A 27,205-nucleotide genomic window follows, 5' to 3' on the forward strand; every position below is an offset into this window, starting at 1 on the left:
TTCTTAATGTCTTAATCTAACAGGTTCAGTTTAATTTCTTTTTTTCAATCAGTTCAGTTTAATTACTCTTTAGTTTCACTGCTGTCTCTTCAACAGACAGCAGTATAGGTTGTAGAAATGTAGAGAAATCTTTGAGAAATGTAACAATACTGCTGTCATCCAGTAAAATTCACTAGTTATTTAGATCATGGTTTAATTCATTTACATTTGTCATAAAGTATTTAGCAAGAAATCTGCTAAAACACACTGTGAATTGCCAATAAATTAGAATTTCTAAAACAGCATATCGTTTTGTAAACACGTCCATTTTCAGAAGCACTATTTTTTAAATGGTGTTACTTGTGGTTTGTAGTGTTTTCCAGCTACTGGCCCATGTGCACAAAGCATTTTTTACATATTCACAAGTATTTCTACAGCTGCAAAACCAAAACCAAAATTTTATGTGTGAAATTTAAACATTTACATGCGTGCTTGCTGAAGTAGATATACAACTGCAGGCAGTGTAATTATTTTTGAACATCATTTCACAAGCTCAAAATGTTAATGACTCTTATTTGCTTCTGTATGCCTTCCTCATAAAGTTACAGAGTAAGACATTATTTGTCTGTCCTGTCGCACTGAGAAGAAAACCCTTATTTTATTTGTGATGAGCTGTCAGAAAGACAGCACAGTCTCGCTTGGTGTCCTGGAAAGCTTTTTTTACTCTCTTAACTTGACAAATTAGAGTGCCTGAGAGAGATGAGTTATCTTTATTTAATTCTTATCTGCCAAACCCACAAATTCAGGCATTCCTGTTGAGACCTTCCTCCTAAGATGTGTGTCTCTTTACAAGGGCCTGTTTTATAAAATGAGAGAGGTGAGGCTGTGAATTGCTGGGTAGATCATTATCACTCACTGTTTCATGGAAACCATTCCTCCAAGATGGCTGATACGTATTCACCTGTGTGCATGTCAGGACATGTTTAATTTGTCATGGTGTCTGACTGGCAGGCATTGTTTCATTTCAGCTGGAGAATAAATGAGTTATGAGGATGCCTCATGTTGGTCAGCCTGCTATATTTTGATATTCCATCACATTTTATTATTTAAATAAAAATGGATTAGATGAATGCACAATAACATAAAACATTAACAACAACATGGCCTCTGTTTCATTCAGTAAACGGATACACAGGCTGTTTGTGCTCATTGCCTGCTGTGTTGTTTAGCCTCTACTTGGACACCTCCCATCGGCTTGTATTAGTTAACGCCTTGGCTTGGGTTTCACTGTGGCTTTAACACTATGTGGGGTTGAGTTCACAACCTACTTCACAGAACAGTGACCACTAACTGCTTTTTGTTAAGCAAAGCCGTACAGCTTAACCTTCACTGAGAAGCAGCCGCCTAGACATACGCACACACTCACATATTCAGTTTCTTTCTTCTGTTAATGTTGGTCATTTGTACCCTCTATCTGCCTCCACAACGAAGTCCAGGATAACCTGAGCCACATCTCCCCCCAGAGACAGTGGCACTGAACTGGGCTAGAGCCCTGTTCCTATTCTTCCCCCCCCCCCCCCCCCTCGGCTTGGTCGGCCCACTTAACAGAGGCCCCATTGACTGTGGCAAACTACAGCCCTCTTCTCTCATTTCCCGTCTCTTTCAGCGTGTCCATCCCCACCTGTGGTTAGTCTGTCTCCAGATAATGATACACAAGGGCTGGTAAAGGACATATTAAATGCATTTTTTGTGTATAGTGTGTGTTTACTCATTTTGCTGATAATTAAAATAGTCAAATAGTCACCAATTTGAATAATCTTCTTAAGTTTTACGTGCCTAAAAGTGATAAATTTCCACGTATACGGCTTCCTCTCACACACATAATTATATATTGATACCATTTCTGCACATTTTTAGGCCAATCATCAGCAATCGCAAACACATGCAGTGTCAGAAGTGAACACACACACAGGAAAACATGTGAAATTACACCCATTCAAAAGCTCCACTCTAAAATGAGATGAAATATCATAAGAAATCATATTTTTATTGTGTCGCATGAAAGAAGCAAGGAGAAATGTCAAAACACTGACTTATATTGGTGACTGGAAAGTGTAAGAATGATTGTGTTAAGAGGGACAAAGGTCAGAGATTATATACAGTAGACGGTAGAAATACTTGACTTGACATGTCTGTGTGATATAAAATGTCTTAAGCTGAGTATTGCCACAGTATCTGCCACATATACACATATATACAGAATATACTGAGCTCTGGTCACTGTACACACCAATCCTGTGTTTCTTCATGAGAAAGCAGAGAAACAGGAGAAGGATAGAAGAGCGTTGAGGAATGTCTTTCAGCCTTCTTAAGTACAGCTCGCTCTTTTTTGCTTTTCTCGTTCTTTTCTCTCTGCTTTTTATTGTAGGTTTCTCACGCTCTCACTTCCCCTTTCGTTTGGTGTTGTTTCAGGAAAGCTTACTCTGTGAGGCATTTGTTGATTTGTATGGTGAGGATTTTGAATAGCAGCAGTGTGCCTTGTTAAGAAAACTGAGACACATTCCCTCATGGGAATTACCTGCATCCTGATATTTTATTATTAAAGTTTGGCCCTTTTAGCATTTTGTTGTTAATTTTTCATGCATTTTTATAATAAAACATTGTGGGGATTATCTCTTAATCTGTCTCTTTTTTAATCTCTACAGGTTATGAGTAATGGAAGCAGGATCGGTGGTGCGTGCCGTGTTCGAGTTTCTCCCCAGCGTCTCCGAAGAACTGCCCCTTTTCACCGGTGATGTCATCGAAGTGCTCAGTGTCCTGGATGAGTTCTGGTTGCTTGGTAACAAAGATGGCGTCACAGGTAAGATGTCAGGGGTCATTATTAATGACTGCAAATGATGCAGTTCCACAATGCTTTCTAATAATTGATGACATGCTCTAGTTCACTTCCTCTCCACATTTTGTGATGCATTACACTATCTGTCCAATACAGGCCACTGGGAGAGTAAGGGGGAAGGGTTTGAGGGGTTTGAGGATTAACAATTAAAAATGTTTGCCCTTAAGCATATCTGGTAATTAAGAATAATCAAAAGGGTTGAAAAAAGTATTGCAGGTCTTTCATAAATAAGTTCTGGATCACAAAGATCACAATGCATTCTGGTCAAGATGTGACCCTGAAGCGTAGATCTTTGTTCTCTTGCTCTTACAGAAATTCACTCAAGAGGGCAAGTGCAGATGGGAACTCAGTGTGGGCTTGCTAAACTGCTCCTGGAAAACGCAAATGATATCATTACATTTATGACCTGACTTCCCTGGAAAGATAAAAATCCCCTTTGTGACAGATTAAAATGTTAACATATACTTCAGATATTTTAATTTGTTTTTGACCGCTGCAAAACTCCCAAAAAGTGAGCAATGTGTAACCTGTAGATTTGAGATTTTTTGAGGTGAGGATTTCACTACCAAGTAGTACCTGAACTGGTTCTGGTATTGATTTTGAAAATAGCACACAAAAAAAACATACTTCTGCAAATTATAAAATTAGGATGAGGATACTAACACCGGATAACATCTGTGAGTCATTGTTGTCGTCTTGAGGAAACAGAAGTATCAGACGTGTAGGAGATGCTTTTTATTTTCATTGTGTTCACTGTAGTCATCCAATTATGTTCTTCCTGTCTCCTGTCTTCAGGTCAGTTTCCCAGCACCTTTGTGGAAGAGGTTACCATTCCTAGCACCAAGCCTGGAGACAGACTGTATGTGTGCATCAATGATTTCAGCTCAGCAGAGCCGGGCAACCTGTCCCTCAAAAGAGGTACGGACGTACTGCATGCAGACGATAAGGATGTATGAATCACTCCTAGTCATAAAAGATGAGGGTTCCTGTCAAAGGCACGGGATACTCGATGTAACTGGGTGTAACACAAGCCAAACACTGTGTTTTAAGTGGTACTGCTGTTAACTCTAATGGGTCATGTTTTTTCACTTAGCTTAACGCTACTTGTTGATGTCGCTGTGCTCAGGTAAATTGTTTGTTTTGTGTTGTAGTGTAGTTGTGTGTTGGACATTGTGACTGATGCCTTATCTCCACTGCCACAAACTGGCACTCAATTTTAATAGTACCACGTATCATACTAATAACTGCAACAAAATGAGTGAAAAACTTCTTTATGCAAATCATACTGTAACAAAGCAATTAAGGTATTTATATGGTAACTAAGGCTGTCCAGTCATTTCAAAACATCAACATAAACAACTCAGACCTACAAACAAGGAACAAACCTTTGTGTCACTCTGCTGTAACGTCAGGTGAAGCTTCTCTAGAAAATTGATTCAGGAAGAAGGCAAAGGTCACTTTGTGCACCCAGAGGAAATGTCTAAAGACAAGTTAGAACTGATGCCATGAGGTATGAATAAGATGTAAAGAAACCCCACATACGTACTACATTCACAGTCAGCTTCAGTGTCCGCAGGTTGGCTTCTGATTTCATTTTATTATAGTGATATAAAATTGAATTGTAGATTATGGCAGTTTTTTGTGGCCCCACTGAAAGTCCAATTATTAATTTGTTTTTAAATATCCTTATAATGCACAAATTTGAAAATTCTTGCTCACAGTAAATCTCTGATTTTCAGATAAGCTAATTAGTAATACATCTACATCTATTTGTGCCTTTTGTAAGAGCTTTGGGCATTTCTCTGCAAATTCATGGAATTTTCTTTTTAAAACCTGTGGACTTTATCCTGTTCTTGTATTTGCAGGTCACTGTTCTCTTGAGCAAAACAGGAAGACCTCTCTACGTTGTTAATTAACCTCAGTAGAAAATTAATTGCTACAGCGCCACATAACAATGACACACACATAAAGTGACTTTCCAAAACTCCCCACTAGATGTCCCTGTAGCCTAACTGAAACCTACATAGACTGCCTTCAGTTGACTTTTATTTTATTTTCATATTCTTGAATTGTCTCAAATGATTACATTAGTTGTTGTTTTTTCTGATTTGCCAGTCACAACATTCTCAGGCACTGATGTTTGCAGAGATCTTTTACATCGGTAAAACTTTTATTGTCTTTTTTTAATGTTATTAGAAGTGCTAGTGTAGTTGTAGCTGTAGAAGTTGAAGTATTGAGAATAGAACTGTGCATTAAAAGTTGATTTTAACAAAATAATATTTTAAATCAAATAATTAATCCATAATTCATTCAGTGTCCCTTTATCATACATACATATTTCTTATTTGATTTTGATTTAACCCAGGAATAAATTTAATCAACAACAATATTCAGTATGTTTTTGTATTGTAATAGATGAATAACACTTCCTGGATCATAGGAAACTGGACTGGTCTTAACTGGCCTTTTGAGAGTCAAAATGTTCATTTCCAGTATGAATTTCCATGGTCCCCATTGGCTGTGTGCCAGTTTTGGTCCCAGACACAATGGGAGGTGGAGCCGCAGGTCTTTGGAATGCGACCCTCATGACTTCTGGCTGGCCAGTTAGCATTCCTGATTCATTAGCAGCAGTGCTGACCCTAGTAAAGTTATTAGGAATGCAACAATAAAGGTAATCTAAAATGACTCAATAAATTACTCAGGTACAATGGGACCAGCACTACCAGAATGTAGACACAGATTTTGAGAAAAATGTCTGAAATAGCTGGTACTATACTCTTCTAATTCCATTCAGGTTATATCAAGTCAGTTTAGTTCAGTTCAGTTCAATTTAGTCGATTATTATCCCAGTATTAAGTACTTGCTTATATATTTGCACACCATTCCTACTTGAATATTGCATAGTGTATATACTTTCATTTATAGTCTTATATTTTCTATTATATTTTGTAATATTTTATTTTGTGATATTTTTTGTACTCTCTTTTGCACTACTTTGCACTATGCTGCTGTGTCAATCTTGAATTTCTCCTAAGGGGGATCAATAAAGGAACATCTTAGATTATCTTATCCCCACCAGTGTGCAGTATGCAGAAAAACCCCCAAAACAAATCACGTACCTAATCCAGGAACACCTGTCGGCTGCCCCACAAACAGCAACTATACGCTTGTTCATGTAGAAATACTAAAAGAGAATCAGAGAAGTACACCATATACACACTATAGGTTTATTAGAGCTACCAGCAGGATAGCCTGTGTGTCTTGTCACTTCCTTTACATCCTGAAGCTTCCCGCTTTGTTTCAGTGCATTTCTTTCAGTGCTTACAACTCCCCTCTTATGAAAAATATTTCAAATGATAATATAACACCTGAGAAAAAGACCCTGTGGAACTTAGCAATATGATTCACAACAGTAATGTTTAATGTACTATAATGTGTTTCTATATATCTCTAGGTGATGTCGTTGTCGGAGAAGCAGGAGGGTCCATGGACCTCGGAGAAACCTGGCAGCGTGGTTGTAATGCCTGGGGCGTCCGTGGTCTCTTCCCCACATCGTGTGTGAAGGAGCTGAACCTTTCAGGCCGGTCCAGGCAACTGTCTGAACGCTCAGCTCAGGCTCAGGCTTTAGAGCTCCCACCTTATGCCCTGGGCCAGGCCCAGGCACTTATGAGCCTCCATGCGCAGCTCAATGAGGAGCTGGACTTCCGCGAAGGGGACTTGATCATCATCACCGGCCTGCCCGAGCCGGGTTGGTTCCAGGGGGAGCTGGAGGGCCGCAGGGGCATCTTTCCAGAGGGCTTTGTGGAGCTCCTGGGTCCCCTCCGATCACCTCAGGAGCCTGTAGACTGCCAGTATTTGAACAATGATTCTGAACAATTAGGCTACGAGGACCCTTATGATGCAGGAGAGGGGACTGAGGAGGAAGGTGTAGAAGAAGGAGAGGTTTTTGTGAGAGAGGAAGAGGAGCAAAAGGAGGCTGTAGTAGAAGAAGAGGAAGAGGAAGAGGGCGGCGTCTATGTTGTGGCACTGTATGAGTTTCGGGCCATGGAACCTGGCGAGTTGGACTTTGATATGGGTGATCGCATTCGTGTTATTAGCACTTTGGAAGATGGTTGGCTGGAGGGGGAGCTGCGAGGGCGGCGTGGTATTTTTCCGCATCGTTTTGTCAAAATAGAGGACGACGAGCAGAAACCTGCAGAGGAAACAAATATTGCTGGACCAGAAGAAGACAAGGAGAACAGCTGTACTTCTGAATACAGCTCAGGCCATTTATGTCCCAATGGATCAGAGAATGATCCTGAATGGAGGACATATGAGGATCATACAGTGTGGGACTTGGACTACTTTGAGAGGACTGAAGAGCGGAGGTGGCAAAATGAGAACAAAAGCACTGAAGCTCAAATTAACAACAGAGGACAGAGAGATGGGGGTGGCAGGCCTGACTCTCAGCCACGTAGACCTGTCGCCCCAGCAGAGAAAGGGCCTCAGAGACCCAAATCCATTCCTCCAGCAAGACCCCGACTCCCATCTCGGCCTAGCCTGCCTGCACGTAGCCAAAGGCACCATGGCCCCTCGTCCGGCACAAGTCAGTCTAAGTATACCAATGGTAACTCTCGATCCTTACAGTCCAAACTAACTCATAGCCTTACCCTCCCTAGCACTCAGTCTGGTTGGTCTAAAGAAAGCAGATACTACCAGAGGCCACCAACGGATGATGCCAATACCAATAACAGAAGTGCCAGTCTTGGCCAGGCATTATTTAACCTTGCTCAGGGCCATAAGCAGAAAAGGCTAACTCGCCATGCTAGTGTCAGTGATGCTGATATGATGATGGGCAGTGCTGAGACACGGCGTACCCAGCAGACGATGCGTGGTTCTAATGGTTTACTGCCAACATCCATCACCTTAGATGCCCTGGCAACCTCAGCAGGTGACCTGGAGGCCAAGTTATCCCAGCAGCTTTTCGAATTTGAGAAAAGCTTGACTTCTTCATATAGTGATACTAACATGAGTTCCAGTGATCACGGGGACGTGTCTTCTGTGGGCGACCTGAGCCAGCAATCCCGTATCTCACGCCACTTTTCTATCCTGGACTACAGCGATGAAAGCGATATCATCCGAGGCTCCTTGCATTCACCAGTGTCCCACCTCTCGCGGTCGAACTCTGCCTCTTCCTCACTGGAGAGGCGCAGGACCCTTCGCCCTCCTCCTCCCCGTCCTAGAGTCCTTCGCCCCCCCGCCCCACCTGCATACAGACCAGCCCGCCCTGCTCCACGTCCCCCTCCTCGTTGCCCGAGACAAAATACTGCTCCTCCAACCAGTAGTCCCATCTTCTACACTCCCGAAGAACCAGCCATGAACGTCCTCGACCAAATAACAGAAGGGCAGGCTGAGTTTGGTGACCTTGCAGCTGCTCAGGAACGTGAAATCCAGAGCCAGCTGGAAGCTGAGAATGAGCTGGAGAGAGAGATGGAGTTGGAGAGTCAGAGACAGAGGGAAGAGGAAGAAAGGTACCAGCTGCTGCTAAGGCTACAGGAGGTGGAGCACGACATGGAGGCATATGCACACACAGCAGAGGAACTCCGAACCATGTTGGAGGAGGAGGAGGATGAGACAGCCCGCATGCAAGCCATGGAGAATCTGGAGTTCTGCAACTACACGCTGGAGACACTGGCCCTGGAGCAGCAGCAACTACAAGGTAAGACTCTTGGGCAGTCGCTTGGGAGTGGGAGTGTTTTTGGACATTTTTTGCCTTTATTAGATAGTAGACAGTAGAGAGATTGGAATAACATGCAACAAAGGACTTTGGTGGGACTCAAAATGGACCATTTTAGAGGTGACGGTGCCAGAGTTTAAAAATTGCTTATGAGTGTGCTTAAACTACTGACATCAAGAAACTGAGGACAGACAGAAACATCAGACAGGCAGGCAAACACCCACGAAGACGACATACTTTGTCAACATGTATTAATGTAGATTCTTCTGGTTTTCCTTTTTCAATTTACTACTCAGTTACGCAGCTACTGTAGCAGAAGGGATTAGATAGAAACAATGAAGAAGAGAAGACAAATAAAGTTGAATTTGTTTTACTTGATGTCATAGTTCACTTCTGAGGCCCTGTTGCCTGCAGGTCAGTTCTAAAAGAAATACCGAAGACAAAATGTAATATAGCAGGAATCTAAACATGAGCCACCAGATTTCCTCTTCGACTTGTTCTCCCGATCTGGATCCCGACACGGACACACACACACACAGACATGCACTAGTTATTTAAATTCCACTGCAAACTATGCAAACAAGACATCCCTATTTACGGTCCGCAATGATCAGTGGAAGGAAATATGTATTTAAATTAAGGGTTATCATAACACTGTGTGTGTGTGTGTGTGTGTGTGTGTGCGCGCATATTGAGGAATTTGCTTTGTCTCACTACAGTGTTAATTTAGAAAAGCAAATGTGGTACAAATCCGCATGTTGCATTTTATAGATTTGGGGTAAGGTACTGTTTGAGTTTGACTAAGTTTGTATGTATTAATAGTATCGGCTTTCACATCTCTTTCGACATGACTGATTTTATCTTTTCAAACTACAGTAAGTTGTTAGAACCACACTTTTTGTGTTTAAAGGCACAGTTTTTAAAGGCAACACACATGAATCACATGTATCAATATCTAAAACAATAGTTATGTACTAGATTTGTGTTTGCCATCTCATACTGTCCAGGTTCACAGTGCTGTCTTTGGCAGCCCAACACTTTTTCACATAGGTACGAGGAGCATTCCTGCACATAGTGAGAGGGTAAGCAATGCACATGGGCCTCTGTCTCGTTTTCCACCCCTTTCTTTCTTTTAGTCCCCTCTCTCTTTCCTACCTCTCCTCACAGTTTCCTTTCTCTGCACCTTTCATCCTTTTCCTCCATCATCTTTTTCAAAAGCAGTAAGGAGAGGGAATACACTGGTTGTGGTTTTTTGGGGGATTTTTTTTTTGCAGTAGTGGAGACAATATGGCCCACTCTAGAGCGGGACCCAAAGTGTGGTTGTGGCGAGCTGTGACATGGCCCCTGGCACACCTCTCCACATTGTTTGGACTCACGCGGGAAGCCAGGTCCAACAGGGTGTCAGGTAGGCTTGAACTCAAGACGGTGTTTCTCAAGGTTATTTGTCAGACAGACCATCAGCATTATGCGGACTGAGCATTGTTGCTGTTTTACTACATCACTTGTGTTAATAGCCACAGCTAGGAACAGCTTACTACAGCAGCTGCTCTCTACTCAATGGCTATTGAGTCAGTGCAGCAGTTTGGGGTTTTAGTGCCTTGCTTAAGGGCACAGGCGGTAGTTGTTGAGAAGGTTTAAATTCGCTTTACCTTTATGGATTCAAGTTCTTATGAGGGAAGCAGGGTGTAAATATGAATGAGTTATAAACTATTTTGTTATTTTTAATTTGTAACGGTGTTAAGAACATGAAGTGTAGTTGTTAATTATTAAAAGCTTAGTAATAAAAATGGAGAAATGACCTGACCTGACCTTGGGCAATATTATTGTTAGATAAAATACATTTGTTAATCATCAGTTATTTTGCAATAATGTTACCATGGTAGCTATCACTTTAATGTTACTGATTAAAGTCAGTATGTTCTCGTATGACATTTATCTTAATGTTTTTCTTTCTGTTTTTACCTTTCTTTAGAGGTAAATGTTGTCCCCCCATTAGGAATTGAATTGAACTGAATTGAGTATCAGACAGGGTTATCTAGCTCTGGTCTGATTGGTCATTGGCTCATTAATCACACAGATCACAACCACCTGAGTGATACTTGTTTTGCTTTGAGATGTCTGTTTTTTACAATGCATGATGAAGCTCTCTGTTAAACTGAAACGTTGCTCTTTTAAGTTTAATTAAAGTGCAGTGTGCAGATTGACTTTTGCTACTGGATGTATTATGGTGATGGACTTACACTGACTAACACTGAATTCTTGCATAATTTTTTCAGCAATATAATGAATAATCTTGATTTTTAAGATGTTGACTTTGCTGAATTAGCCAAAAACAATGATGGTTATTTCAAGTTATTATTCGTTTTGCTATCTGTAGATGTTACTTGACATGGATGGATACACTTGCATCAACTTTCCGACAGCAGAGCTCACTGTTTCTCAGTGTTCCACACACACACACACACACACGCACACACTCACACGTATAAATGTCTTCATTCATTTAGAAACTTTCAGTCTAATCATTGCCAACAACTAGGTTTCTTTGTAATGTTAATGAGTTCTATTTTATTCTTATTGATACTAATTTAATTTACTTACCAAGTTTCTCAATGATTGGCAATCAAAAACTTTCAAAACAATCACAGTTGAGGCTATTATTCATCTGCTCGAAGATCATCTAAGGTAATCTGATCACTACCGGATAATTTTTATTTGCATACTGGCTTTAATCTTGTTTGTCATTATACCAGTAAACTAATAATCAGTAAATGGCTGTTTGTTGTTTCTGTTTTTGTTGCATTGTAATGCACATGGCACATCCTGTTAGATTTTATCTATCGCTTGTCAATGAGTGAATCGCTGATCTTTATGTCTGCCTATGAAAGGAATCAGCCTGAAGGCAAGAATGTGTTCCACTGGCCTACAGGTGCCTCTAAAGGTAATGCAACCACATAGTTTCCATTCTTTGATCACATTACAGTTCTCACACCCTCTTTTCACAGTAACAAAATTAAATATTCAATCCCTTTTTTCCTTTGATATTTATAACACTGTTGGATGTGGAAATGGACTAAGATAGTGATGTGATTTGTAAAAGTAGAAATTTAGCATCTGGAAGGTAAAACCAGCCAAGCACACTCCCCTTTCAGAAGGTTTGATATGGTAATTATCAACACATTCATCAGACACAAAATAATTTCTTAATAGGATATTATGTTTCCTTTTGTTTTCCATTTTAATGCTAAATATAAAGTACATATCCAGAATAGTCTCAGGATCTTGGTTGTAAAAAATGCGTTTGTCATTCAGTTTCTATGTGTCTACACTTACACACACACATACTCACCGAGAAGTGAGTGTTTTCCGTGCTTTTGTAGGGTGTGTTCCGGAGTGTGACGTTTGAAAGACAATGGTAGCTTATTGTTGCAAGGCAGGGAGTAACTTCAACATTGCGCTCTCCCTGCACTTCACTGTGCAGAGGCAAGCTCAAAGTTCTCATAGAAGCTGAAAGAGGTGTATTACCGAAACTCAAAACAGAAAGAATCAATCATATGCCTACAGAGTGTGATTGAGCTCAGATTTAAAAAAAAAAAATAAAAATGTCCTGTACATATGAGAAAGAACATTAAAGACAGTGAGTGAGTCTTAGGGTAAGAGGGTGATAGATAGGTTTCATATCCTGGTTGAGTATCACAATATGAATAACATTATTGTTCTGATGTCAATAACCTGGCAAATGTATACAAAATCACAGACAGAAGAAGCTAATTGATGTTCAATTGAATGAGCTGCCATGTCCCATTTCTCCTGTTTTGTTTTGTTTGGATCAAGATTGCTCAGAATCTTTCACTTGGACAAACACATTTAGAAAAGTGTTAACCGGATATCGGCATTTAATTACAATACAACAACACTGCCCAGCCCTACGCTGTTGTATTATAGTCTGTCTGTGTGTGTGTGTGTGTGTGTGTGTGTGTGTGTTAGTGTGTGTGTGTGTGAGTGAGTGATGCTTTTAGACTAAAATGATTAAATGATTTATTATTGAGTTTCAGTGGACAGGTCATTAAAAGAAAGTGACAAAAAGTTGCAAAACATTTAGATATGTACATCCAATTTACAAAACATATTATGATGCATGTGCATTACAGTAGTCATAAAGGTATCCCATTTGTAAGTGCGTTATATCATGACCGATATTAATTAGGGCATATAAAATGATGAAGCATCTGTAAATCCATTTAAAATGTGTGTGGTGCTAGTCGTTCTTTTTCTCACACACTAGTCTCCGCAATCGCTTTGTATTTCCTCTTTTCTTGTTAAAGGCCTTTAGCCTCCTCTAATTCTTTAAACCTACTATTAAAATGCCTCCATCAGCCTCCATGACACCACAGCCTGATCTATTAAACACTGTTTTGAGGATCTGTTTCAGCTTCAGGTTTCACTCAGTCAGCCTTGCAAACTGGGATAGTTCTAGTCTCTAGACAGTTTGATGTATGACCTTTTTCTTGGACATCACAGCATTTTTTCTTCATGTGGCGACTGTCGATCATGTCCTTGACAGCGTCATTTACATAAGCTAACACAGCCGCTGAGAGAAATGTTAACATTCCTACAGTTGAGACGCGTACACAAACACACAGTTTCGGTCGTGTTCTGCTACTGAAAGATGAGATGTTTAACACTGATAATTAAATAGTCTTACGTAAGGAGAGAACAATGTAAGTAAGTAAGATTTCTCTGCTCTTACCGTGCAAAACTGTGTGTCTCTGCAATGTGGGTTTTAGCATGTGAATTTCTCAAGTTAAACTTAAATTGTTTTTCTTTACAAGATAAAGAAAACAAATGTGAAAAATCTTTGAAATAATTTATTGTTACAAAGCAATTCAAATATGTTCAATTGTTTTGTGTTAGATTTCACAGGAATTAAACAAGATTACATGCAGGTATTACACTAATACTTTTGTAGTAAACAAGATACAAAAAGTGTGCAAGATAAAGACATCCAGTAAGAGGGTATTTTGTAGTGTATACATAGAATTCAAAGGCTTTCTTTACATGTGTCTCTGCTTTGTATCAAATTTGTTGTTTTGGCTCCATAGATGTGATGTTTGTGAAGCACTTAATTCAAGTTAGAGTACATTTTTATGTACAGGTTTGTGAAAAGGTGTATCAAGGCTGGGCTAACTTGACTGCAGTTAAATCAAAATTTTTACTCAAGATATAAATCCAGGAAAAAAAACTTTTCAGAATACAAACAAGTTCCAGCATCTGATTACATTTTAATTGGTGCTAAATTGATGCGATTCTACATGTGTGTCTGTGTATCACGTCCTCCATCAAGTCCTTTAAACCTGTCCCTTCAGTGCCTGCCTCTTTCATGGAGAGTTAAAGGGGGAGGGATATATTATACTCCAGCTTTATGAATAGGCCTGCGTTTTTTCTCACACTAAAAGATTGTGTAGCGGGGACAGTCTTCAACAATAGCTCATTGTACACACCAGCAGCTACTTTTTCAGTAGCTGCTCTGGCCTAATCAGGCCGTGTGCTCTCAAACTTATTCCCGTCTCCACATTCATTAACTCGCTTTGAATATCTAAATATAATACCTATCCTTTACTTATATCTTTCTCTTTCACTTGATCTCTTTCTACTTCACACTCCTTTTTCAACTCATTACCCCCCAAAAAAGACTTCAGACCAAATCACATGGCCGTCTTCATGTGTAAATGATTGCTCCTCCCTGAAATGTAGGGCAAAGTAAAAGTGACGGACTGAGTTTCAGTCAGTTTCTTAATCTTTTTTAGTTTACCCACAAATATCATGTCCTTTCGACCAGTGTTGAAAGTTACCTGGTGGTATGCACAGACAGGAATGAGTTGCATCATTGCTTTTGTCACTACAGGCTTCATTAATGACCTGGTGAACATAGCAGTGAAACCCACAGGAAATAGCGAAAACAAAGAAAACAGGATACAAGGAAGGATGGAGAATTGTTCATGGCAGTGAAAAAAAAACATTTGGTGCCAAAGTCTGAAGCCCCTTAAAGTCAGACTGTGAAGTTAGTCTGCATCTTCCATCAAAGAAAAGCTCCAGGCAGACTGTTTTCCTGCAAACAGAGGTACTAGCCAATTGAAACAATGGGAGGGGCTGTTGGGCTAATCCTCCACTCATGTGACTCCACTGAATCATTAAACCAAGGAGGCCCCTCCTTCAATAACCCTACCCCCCTTCTCCTTCCACGATTCGCTGAGATAGCTGTGGGGAGGGTACGATTTGGTTACACTGAAGGCTGGGAGGTGCTTGGGCTGGGCAGTCCTGCTGAGGCAGTAGAGAGGAGACAGAGAAAACAAGTGGGAGAGTTAGATACAATATGCCTGACAGGTGGAGTCTCCCACAGCGCTTTGTTATGGAATGCAGGATTTTGGAAAGAGGGAATACGCCACGTTGAACAAGAAACTGTATCAGCGCCGGGTAGGCTGATATAAACAGCAAGAACCATGAAGAGCCCGGTGGTGTATGGCAACCCAGCCATGTTTGGTCCAGTGGATTGGAACTATACAGCTGGTCCCCCGGTAAAGAGAGGGAAGAGTGTGGAGGAGCTGGGAGATGCTGGCTGGGCCAGAGAGAGGGAGAGGACGGCCCATCTGCAACACTTACAACAACTACACCAACTGCAACTTCAACAGCAACAGGTTGGATATCCTGGATATGGAGTAGTTCCTCCTGGACAGCCACAGGGCCCAGTCTTGGTAGCAAGACCTGGTGACCCACTTCCAGCTCCAGGCTACCCTATGCCTGTACATGGCGGCATGATGGTGCCTGTAGGTGGGCCGATGCCACCTCCAATGCATGTGCCAGCTCCATGGCCAGTACAATGGGAGAACCAAGCCCAAATTAGGCAGGGCAATGTCTGCCACCAACCCCAGCCTCAAGGCCAGAACGTTTACTTTCACCCTGGTTCACAGGATGGTCACCTAGATGTGAGGATATCTGAATGGAAAGGCAAACATTGTTTTTACCAGGGCCCTGAGGATTACAGCCACCAGGACAGCAGAATGCCACATGAAAAAGACAATAATGACTTGAGAACTCAAGAAGGGTATGGTAAATTGGATGAGGAAAGAAGAAGAAGGGATGATCGGGTCAGAGAAAATGACCATAACTTTGAACGTTATGACCATAAGAGTCACAGGGACTTGGATGAGTATGATCATAAGGATAAATACAGGCACAGGGATCATTATGACAGGAAATACAATGAGCGCTATGAGAGCAGAGAGCAGCAATATTATGACAGCAGGAAACATCGTAAACATGATATCAGAGAACGGGACAGTTACAACAGTGAGTATGAAGACTACTATGATCATAAAGATATCAATGCTCGCAGAGACAATTACAGGGACGGTGATCACTACCCTGACCATGATAGGGATTATTATGACTCTAAAGAGAGTCATCGCTATAGAGAAAAGGAATACTACCAGCGTAGAGAGGAGGACCGCTACTATGATAAGCGAAAACACAAGGACCATTACTATGATCGATATGACCACAGAGAAAATAACTATAAAGACAGGGATGTCTATGTTCGAAGGCATGAGGAAACTTCCATCAGTAAAGGAAGAGGTCAGTATGACTCTGAACTGGACGAGCGATGTGATCCTAGGGAGAGGGACCACTATAACAGGTACAAGGATAGAGGTGATGACAGGAGAGATGAGCACTACGACTACAGAAAGAGAGACCACTACAAAGCAAGGGAGCGTTATCAGCAGAGAACTGTGGACCACTACGACCATGAGAATGAAGACCACCACGAGTCCAGAGAGGCGGAATGCTCCCACTACAAGCCCCGAGACAGATATCGAGATTTGCGCTCAATGTCTGTGGATTCATCGTATGAGGAATACCCCAAAAAAGATTGCAAGACACACTGTGAGGAATGGGTTGAGCAGCAGAACCAGAAGTTGGCGCTCAGAGAAATGCACTCATTTGAGGATCCCGTTATATACCAGCACAGTGACGAGCAGGAAAAGGGATATGAGTCGAGTGCTGGAAGCGTTGGTTCAAAACGGGGTCGCAAGCCTGTTTATATGGGCTCGCTAGATCGTAACAGCTTCTACAGGAAAACAGCTCCAAGCTCCCTGCAAAAGTCCCAGTTTGCCACCACCAGGAAACAAAAGAAAGGTAAACACAAGGATATTGTCATGTGAGAGTAAGTACTCAGGTACATATTTGCACAGCATGAGGTACTTACAGTATGTTTTTAGTAATCATTTCTAAATCTAATTTTTAGAGGGTTCAGACCAATCCCCATCTACAGTTCATCAATATTAAGATGAAAGGCTTAAGTACAACTTTACTAAACAGATCTTGAAAAATAAAAGAGGAAACATGGTTTGCAAGTGTTCTTGTCCTTCCCAACCCCTGTAGATAAAACAAGGTGGAGAGGTCAACAGTCTTTGGTGTCACATTTTATCATTAGTGACCTCCAGAGATGCTCTTTTAATCAATGATGGGGGCTTCAAAGTGCTGACTAGCCAGACTCACCTCCTTAGAGAGTGTGTGCTGGAACCTGTGTGTGTGTGTGTGTGTGCATGTGTCAGTATCACCTATCTCTCAGGAAAGTGAACATCAGGTATTGGTAGGCGTAAGAACCTGCAGAACAGGTTTTGTGGGCTCTTGGTTTTTGTTGTTGCTGTGATTCTCCCTGTGACGTTTTCCTGTTTGCTGCAATACTCTGCATCACTGATGCTATGTGCACACACAACTAGTCCGTTCAGTTCTTGCATGACTGAATGGTCAGTCTTTTCATTGTTTTTTTATTACACACTTAAATACTCACTCTATAAAACTGTAGAATTAATGGTGAAGTGGCTTAAAAGTATGTTTGGTATACAAACCCTATCTTTAACTGTTATTATGTTAGTTCTGTTGGGGTCAGTATGAGACCCAATTTTGGATCCAGCAACACAATCAAATTCAAAGCTTTTCAGACATTTTAACACCTTTAAAGGAAGTCTGGGAGACATTAACATGTTTTAACCTCCTTTTTTAACTAAAAAAGCCAGACTATGCAATGCATTAGTGTCAAATAAGTAAGTAAGACAAGTTTCCTGATTTAGATGAGGAAATATCTAAACTAAAAAGTAATAAACTAAAAGTAATGAAGGCTAAGAATGTTACCAGGTATCTGATGCTAACATTTCAGTGTGTCGGCACTCAAAGTACTGAGGTTAAATACCCAGCCCTAGGACAATGATGTTATCACCTGTTGACACTGGGAATGGTACTGGAGTGCAGTACAGACTTTAAAGGGCAGTTGTAAACAGGGGGTGTTGGGAGGATTTGGGTTCACATGGGTTTACTGATAAACAATGATAATATAGTCTGTAAACATAAAAACAACAACTAATACAACATCAGTAAGTGTGCATGTGTGTGTGCAAGCGTGTTTCATGAGGAATCGAAGAAAGAGAGAGCACTCTTCTGACTTACTTTATTGTGTCTGAGAAGAAGCAGGTGGCGCCCCATGACCCCTCCCCCAGTTACCTAGAAACACAGTTACACACACACACACACACGCACAGTACACACCGGCCCCACCACACGTTCCATTTAATCGGGAGTCCAAGTATTAATCCCTAGCGTCAGCATGGTGAGTGGATGGCGGGGGTCTGTCTGGTGCCAGGAGGTGGCCAGTACTGGCCTGACTCCTTCACTGCAAGACTGATACTCAATGTGTGTGTGTATGTGTGTGTGTGTGCAAGTGAAGCCCTTGAAGGCTTATGTGAGAGATGACGCCATTTTTCAAAACACATACACACACATACTTGCCCCGACAGTGTCTTGTCATCCTTTAATCTTGTTAAACTGTTTCAGCTCTGTCAGGGGTTTGCCCTCTGAGTAAAGCATTTGATTGCATAGCTAAAAACATTAGGCCATACTGTTGCAGCGCTTATTGGGTTTACGCTGTGATTCAGTGACATTGAGGTGGTGGCCAAGGCTTTTTGAGATGGGCTTTAAGCATGTTTAAGGGCCTTTGTTCTTTTAGTAATCCAGTATTACATATTAGATCTCTTTCTGGGTCTCTAACAACTATAGGGGCTAGTAAACAGCAGCTGCTAATTAATGTTAACTGTGACATACATGTATTTATTGGAGTCTAGTTATAATTTTTATTAGGAAATGTATGTGTGTGAGTCTGTGTGTGCATGTGCTACTGTTACAGGCATACATGTTGTAGGTAGGGGGCAAAATAGAAGGCAAAATAATGTTTTTTTTCAACAAATGTTGTTAAACAGGAATAGGAATACATAGTTTTACAGTTTAGGATTATCTCATTTATTGTTTGAAACAAATAAACCCATACAATCTGTGTGGTGTGGGTGTAAGCATTCGCCTGGACGTCTGTATATTGTGCACTCTTGAACTTTTAAATAATGTCTTCTGTTGTATGGACAGTGTTTGAGCGTCTGTGTGTGAGTAATGTGTCGTCATCCAGCTATGATCTGGCAGCGTATGCTGTGTTGTCCTCTGTAATCCTTGAGCATTCGCTGCCATTGGTGGGCAGTGGGATGGAGCTGGGGTGGGGGAGTTAGGAGTTAAGAGAGGAAATCTTTGGACAAGATCTCAAATCGTCTGACAACATTGCTCTAAAGACGTCTTATCTCACTGCTGGCAAGCAGAAAATGATTTGGCTCAAAAAGTCTGCATGAGCCAGCGGGGATTGCGTGTCTTTTGATTTATCCTTAGTCCTCCTTATAGATTTTCTGTAGCTCTGTTACATCATTGAAGCCCTTTTTAAATGATTTCTAGTAATCATGCAAGTGTCATCTAAATTTGAAGATGATTAAAATTCTTAGTGGAATTCATTTTCATTTTCATTTCTTTGGTTAATGTTGAGTTTTACAACAATCCTTGTCATAGTGTAAGTGCTGTCATTTATAAGGAGTTTTATATCCTCCATTTTGATACTGTAAGTCTCACTTCCAAAACAGGAATATTATTGATACAGGCAGAACGGGATAGTAACTACAGCACTTCAGTGTTCATACCTCTGCATGCTTCAGTTTTGGGTTGGATAATGTTACTGGTGCCTGCATAGGGAGCAAGACTGATATGATCTGTTCCCTGTTAGACAGAAGTGTGGGAAAAGACAGCCACCTGATCTTTGACCATGTAGACTTTCCCTTTCCCATCTGGACTAGTTTGCCAATGATGAGACATAGAGAATGGTCATATAGCCAGTTTTTATGGATGTCATTGCAAAATACAGTCGTGTACAGATGCAGTTTCACTATAAATGAGTCAGATTTTAGTCAGAACTAGTTGCTCATCATGTCACTGTATGTACAACAGCACAGTAGACTTGCTGCCTGTCAAGTGTGTATTGTCACTGACCTCCATTAACTCAAACACACTCATTCCATTAGAGTTGTTTTTGTCCTCCAAATAATCTATCCACACTGAGCGCTTCTGTCAGGAAGTATTTGTCAGAGACAAACACTATTGTCAGTTTTGGTGTATCCCAATCTGATAAAATTAACTTGTTTGAATGTTAATTTACCGCTTTTGTTATATTTGGTGCGTACTAACTGTCGCTGTAGTTACAGTATTCTGCAGTATAGACTCAAACACTTGCAGTATTTCTCCTAGATTCACATATTGCATTTCCTGTATCATTTATTGTATGTATTTTGCTTTTAAATGAGATGTTATTAGGATAGTTACTAAGTCTTGTTTAATTTTAAGAGCAATAGTAAGCATTGATAAGGTGTTGGTGTCTGTCCGTTTCAGTTTATTCAATATTACAGTTGCACGGACCAATGAAACAGAAGGTCATAGTATAACCACCTTGCCTCCAATGTTAGTTTATGCTCTAGTTAGAGGGTGTTTACATAAGGAGCTTTGTCTATAACAATAATACATTAAATGTGGGGTTGTATTTTGAGCGATATAAAGAAAGCATTTTGTCACCCAGCCCTGCAATGCACAGAACAATTGAACTCAATTCTCATATTTTGTTGTGGGAAAAACTCATAAAGCCCTTAGGCAGATCTTTGTCTTTACTTGCCCTACAATTAGCAACAGGTATAATACTGCATGTTCTGTCATCTCAAAGTCTCAAGGCAGTTTTCACAGTTTTTTCCCACAGTATGTAAAAAAACTTTTTCCTTGGTATTTGGATCTATGATTAGAAATATTTAAATGTTTTTACTATTTTGTTGCACCAGTGTGTATGACCACAGCACCTGTGGGACCCAATAGACCCATTGTCCTCTCCTTCTCCATTAACTTGAAGCTAGTACAGCTTTTTGATTGAATAGCTCCCTCACTTAATGATTTCGGTTCCTCCTAAAGCTCTCTCTGCACATATGCAAAACTGATGGTCTCTTCAAGTAATTGGACATTGTTCATCATAGAAATGAGACGAAATGAGAAATTCCAAGGAAGCCAGAGATCACAGTCTTGGTCCCATTTGACATGCCGCGCTGTAGCAACCTATTTATTCAACTTGTTGATTAGACTGTAGCTTTATCCACCTGGTGTCTGACAGTGGACACTAAACCCAGGAGTGGAGAAAATCCCGTTCTAAATGCTACATGTATCAGTAAAAGATCTGCTTTTATAATGACTCGTATAATTTGAATGGAGGGCTGTAATTACCAGGAATTCCCAACAATGGTACATAAAGGTTGCTGTGAGATTCTGCCAGGAGCAGGAATGTGACCTTCTGACATTTGACCCTAAAAGAGATAAACAGGATGGTATGCCACTGAAAAAACTCCCCTTTCTCCATTTTTAAGTGACCTTCTACCTGGTGCAACAGTTGGTGGTACAAATCTGGACAAAAGGCCAGGGAAATATAGCCAAATAAAAGCCCTTGTGTGCTTACTCAACTGGATGATTCAAAAACATGCTCCTAATTTGCACAATTTTGTTTGTTTCTGCTGAGAAGTTACTTTGAGCCTCTCTCTGAAACACAACGTTAACTTGTGAATAGGCCACTTTGTGAGGCGCTTTAAGAGTTTTGCTAATATTTACACTTCATGTGCTGGCATGGTTATCTTAAGTCAGTTACTTGCGTCATGGATTTTTTTTTATTATACATCCAGTATTAATTGCAAGTCATGGCTTGCAGGTTGTGAAGTAAATCCTGTTGCTAGTGTTGCCATTTTCTTGGGAGCTTGTATGAACTTATTCACGTACTTCATGTCCCAACTGAACACACACACACACACACACACACAAACACACACACACACAGTTTCCCATGTGACCGCTGCAGCGAAGTCACTCCCTGCTCTCCAAAACTTGGCTTGATATGAGGAGGGCCCCCGCTATTTGTGTTGCCATGGTGACTGTGCAGTCTGCTGTGAACTTTGGAGCAGAACACACACAGCACTGATTGTGTCTGACCTTAGAGCGCTCTGCGCAGGGCAAACTTTTGACTTTGCGTGGCTATTAGTGTAGCACGCCGATAAGAGACCATGAATTCGGGGAAGTATTACTTGAAAACTGTATTTGCAACAGTTGTGCAACAAAGTAACAGATCTTCACAGGAGAATGATTTTCTAAAACGAAAAAATGAAGAATATTCTTGAGTTTACTTGGATGGATTGGCAGATTATGTAAAAGAGTTAAAGATCCTTTAGTCCTGAAGTTTGAGCGAACTTGAGGAGTGAAAGGAAGATGTTGAATCAAGGAATCATGATTTTGCTAGAATTCAGCCTGTCAGAGGAGGAGCACTGTCAGGTGTCAGTAGACTGTGAAACATGAAACAGATCCATCACAGAACTGGACTAGACTTCACTGGAGTTAACCCATCCTATTCAGCATAACTCCTAATAAATGTGACAGTAGCCAATTGTGAGCTTATGTGGCATAACTGTTGACTGTTAAGAATTGATGGAAGCATGACCAGATAAAAAGGGGGAGTCATCAGTAAGGAGTCATTATCTGAATTTCTGCTACCAAAAGATGTCTTCTATGAAATTATATATTAAGCACAGTAAATTGAATTAATCTCACACGACACCTGACTTTGAGCATAAACATGTGAGGGACAGAGATCTAGATAGTTTACCACAGCAAAGCATTTGTGTTATGACAGCTCTAACGCAGCGCACAAAGGAAATGGTGGATTTGCACACAGTTGGAAACATTAAATAAAGTGTGGCTGCTGGTGAAACAGCAAAAAAACAACACAGCGGGACACTGAGCAGCGAACAGCTCCAGTCCAGATCCAGGTTTTATTTTCTGCCAGAGTGGGTGTCCTCCCTGTTGTGTGTGTGTGTGTTTAATGATGGTGGGTTCCCATCCATTCTCATGGTAATTGGAGATCTGGAATGGAGTTTTTACAGCGGGATGTGTAGTCCTCCATAAGGCTCAGGAGCTGGACTTCAGATTGACAATGGACTATCGTAGAATGGATGGCGTTGTTTGAACCTTATGTGTGTGTGTGTGTGTGTGCGTGCATGTGAGAGAGGGGGGGTTGTGCTTGTTTCTGAAGTGGTTTGAAGAAAGTTGCAAGCAGCAGGTGGGTGAAGCCTCATGATCTTCTTTCTTTCTCTCCCTCCTGCTCTATTTTTGTCTGTGGCAGTGAAAATATAGTGCCTTGGAGAGAATGTATCAGTTAATTTTAGGGAATCCATTTATTTTAATGTTTGTTTTGTGTTTTCACAGGTAGGATTTAAGTTTTTTTTAAATGTTGTTATTATTATTAGAAAAGCATTGATAAGGGACTTCAAAATAAATTCTGTAATCAACAACATGCCTTTCTCTAAACTATTTTTCACCTATCCAAAACTGAAACCATTCCCAGATGAACATTATAGCACTAAATATGTTTATATGTTTATGTTTGTGCATATGTTTATAATTAATATGATGATCGTTGAAGTGGAAAAAGCCAGAGAAAGTGGTACATTTCCAAGTGCCTCTTACTCTTTGGCTTATGTCAAACTTCCAAAACAAAAAAGGCAACAAAAACACTGTATTTCATAAAAATGAGCTTGTTAACTATAAATCAGTGGCAGTATGTGATACTTAGGAATTCACCCCAGTCACAATCAAACTAATCTTTGTGCAACTTTAAGTTGTCACTTGTTTGTGCCACCTGATATTCACTAGTTTTATTTTCTGTAAAATCCTGAATGACCTCCTGGCTAATGCGTCACCGTGACTTGGCTGTAGTCACAATAAGTGTCTGAAGATAGAAGGTGCAGCGCTGTGAGAGATATAGCCTGGCTCATTTTATAGTGCTATTACAGTACGGACACTCCCTGGTGTGACTGTCCCAGCAATCCAATCTGCTGTGTATTTCTAAATATAAGCTTAGTGGTAAATATGATTCATAATCTTAGTCAAGAAGTAGTTTCGTCTTAATACCTTTTAATCTGATTTCTGTGAAGAGTTCAAATTCCTGTTTCCAAGAATATACACTATACACTATTGATACCATGCATAACAGTGACTTAAGATCAGTCTTTAGTTTCAGAATGAAACGTTCCACAAGTTTACTTTCACATTTGAAGGCTGTTTTTACTCCGTAAAGAGCAATAAATCAAGATAATTCAATAGGACTTTTCATTTTAAAAAGACAATCAATATTGAAATCAGAATAAATTTAAAAAAAAAATCAATTCTTGTCCATATTATGAGTAGATAGGGAGACATTTGGTACAGAGTACAGTTCCTCTGCCTTCATTAGCACATATAACCTGATTTCAAGAGAGCACATAGGCAGTCTCTTTGTTTTATTTTCCAAACTCTAATATGTGTAACCAGGTCAGCATTTAAATACAACTAATTTTCTAAGCTGCATGCTGCCGAGTTTCTGTGTAGATACCCCTAGCCCCCGTTTTCCCTTGTCTGGATGTTTGTTTTCCTGTAAAGAGTCGATCATATGATAATCCATTTCACACCAATTCTACAGTATGTGTGTGTTTTAAATAGACTGTATACACCCATGGCTTACATTTTCCCTGTTAAACATTTCCTTTCCCAAACTTGTTTCTCCCACTGAAAGTACAATACATAGATTCAGTGTGATATGGGCTGTCTTTTGTATAATTAATAGGAGCAACCAACAGGTGGTTACAGTCAGACATCAATACGGTAATGAAGGAAAACAGATTAAAATCACTTTAAAGACATAAAACGTTCCCAACAGTTGCTTTTTTTGTGGAAATATATTACATAGAATACTTTTTTCCCCTAGTTTTTCTTTTAAATGGAAAACATTAATTAGTTGAATTCTCTTGCTTGATACCATAATGAGGTTTCAGCAGCAGGTTGATGTTTGTACTGAGTGATTAATCTCTCTGATTATTGGCATCCAGTCACAGGTGTGTGATTCATTAGATACAAGTGATTGTTATGTGGGTGTTGCCTGTGGTTGCTGACTGAGCGGCCCAGGCAGATCCTGTTCCACATGCTGATATACTTACATTACACCTAACCTCATGGACCCCTGTAATTGTGTGTTTGGCAGGTCATGTAATGTATTCCTTTCAAATGCAATAGTCAGATATGGAATATTTTGGAATACATTCAAACTAATGAATAGCAATTTTGCTGTACATTTTAACTTTTAAATGAATGTTTCAAGCCTCTCGGGTGTGTCTGCGTGTGCAATCGTGCAAACAAGTGTACAATGCCTGTACCCGCTTTAAAATACTTCACAGAACAAAGAAAAGTGGAATTCCATCGAAGTGGGTCAAACTCTGCTCATGCCGTTTCACAGGTTGCTTATAATGGAAATGGCTGAGTATTTAAGCATGTGAAGTGGAGCATGTAATGTTGGTGTGTGTGTGTGTGTGTGTGTGTACGTAGAGGATCAAACGTGGGAATAAGCCGATTGATTCCAATTAAATACTGAGTCTTTTGTTTTCCGCCTCTCTTTGTATTGTGTTGCTGCATGACTTTTAAAACCCATTAGTGAACTACTTTCTCATCAGTGGGGAAATGCTCCAGTGTTGGCAGGGCAGCAGTGGGAGATGCTGCAGTAGAGACACCGTGCAAGCGATGAGAAAAGCTCCTTTGAGTCGAGCTTTAGCCAAGTCACGTGAAGGGGGTGGGGGGGGAGAGAGAGAGACGGACTGATGAGGTCAGGGTGGGAGGGAGACAAAAGGCAGGTGGCCCAAGAATCAGACACTCGATTCACCAAGAATAAGTCATTTTAAATTTTTGCCGTACTTTTTGCAAGGTCTTATATATCAATACAATCATGAAATGTATGTCTTTTGTATGGTACGTGGTCACACTTTGGAACAGATTTTTCAAAAACGTGTGATTCAAAACAAAACTGCGATGCTGGAGCAGTCGGGCTCTGTGTGCAATGCATGCATGCATGCACGTATTTGCAAGTGCGTGGGTTAACATGAGGGTAAGCAGAGTTAACTTCATTAGTGTCTGACAGCATCTGTTCGAGGAGCGAGGGTGACGTCACCCTCATTCGTCAGCACAACGCAGAACATGCTGCATCTTCCCCCTACTGAGACATGACTAAAATATACACAACCTCCAATTCTCCAGTTAATTTATGATAATTGCACAAAATATTACACCGACCGACTGGACATATGGATCTAACCTATAGTGCAAAGTAACATTTCATCAGTGCTACTCATATGCACAGGTGTTACCGCTTTCTTCCTTCACAACATCTCACAATCACACTTAAAGGATTGTAATATATATATATATTTTATGTTGTCAACAAATCCATGAAAAGACCGAAACCAACATTCTGTTAGTCCATCTCATAATTCTTTATGACCTTCTCATCCCCAAGTCCATTTGTTCCTACTGAAGTTGTAACTCATATATTCATTCATTCAACTCATATATCATTTCCAAAAAGAGCTGATGCACTTCAGGTTTTAAACAGGAGTAAAAAGGGACTATTTTCAGCAACAGATTTGATGCTCTTCTAAGTTAACAGTAGTGGGATGATGTATGTGGTATTGACTTCTAATAAACCACAGTGATAGGCTGGTAATGAAGAAACATGTCAGCTTGCCCAGCAATGTTTCTTATTTATGTGTTTTTAATAGATTTTGGGCAACAGTGGAGGTCTATGGCACAAGGCAATAAGTTATTTTATGTGATGATAAGAAAAATATCAAGACATATCCTTTTAACCTGAGAGCCTAAAGAGCTAAATAAAGACAGAGCTTGTGGCGATTTAAGATAATTATAGAAATTTGACATAAATTAAAACATAAACAAAACTCAATACATTTTACATCATATAGTCCAACTCTGTGTTTTGGATTATGTATCATCACTCTCCAGTACTGTTATGTCTCTTCCCTCAGTCCCCCTCTAACTGCCTCTTCTTTAATGTCTGCCTGGTCCCTGAGAGCCTGTCTGTCTCTAGTTGCTGTCACAGGCCATTGTGCCACACACAAAGAGCCTGAGTCCACTCCAGTTTTAGGTCCATTCATAAAAAGCAGTGGTGCATGAACCAGGCTCTCCCTCCAGTCCCAGGCACCCCCAGAAATCAGCCCTCTGGGAGTGATAGCAGACATTGATCAAAAGCTAGTCAGACAAGACGAAGAGTAAAGGGTGGACCGGGTGGGTGGACCGGGTGGGTGGAC

The 27,205-nt window shown here is 40.5% G+C and overlaps 1 protein-coding gene across 4 annotated transcripts in view; it reads left to right on the top strand.

The window, feature by feature from the left end:
- dnmbp (dynamin binding protein) overlaps positions 1 to 27,205 on the top strand; it is a 47,772-nt gene that overhangs the window by 12,022 nt on the left and 8,545 nt on the right. For 3 of the 4 annotated variants that reach the window (XM_035661993.1, XM_035662004.1, XM_035662013.1), the window contains exons 2-4: positions 2,680 to 2,839; positions 3,671 to 3,793; positions 6,330 to 8,573. In XM_035661993.1, the coding sequence (XP_035517886.1) occupies positions 2,695 to 2,839; positions 3,671 to 3,793; positions 6,330 to 8,573 (2,512 nt within the window). In that variant the 5' untranslated portion in view covers positions 2,680 to 2,694. Of the gene's footprint in view, positions 1 to 2,679; positions 2,840 to 3,670; positions 3,794 to 6,329; positions 8,574 to 14,929; positions 16,785 to 27,205 lie in introns of those variants that run through there. The other variant, XM_035662021.1, reaches the window with a different exon arrangement.

This window comes from Morone saxatilis, unplaced genomic scaffold, assembly GCF_004916995.1.
Source record: "Morone saxatilis isolate NCDOM2014 unplaced genomic scaffold, NCSU_SB_2.0 Contig1, whole genome shotgun sequence".
Taxonomy (NCBI): Eukaryota; Metazoa; Chordata; class Actinopteri; family Moronidae; genus Morone; species Morone saxatilis.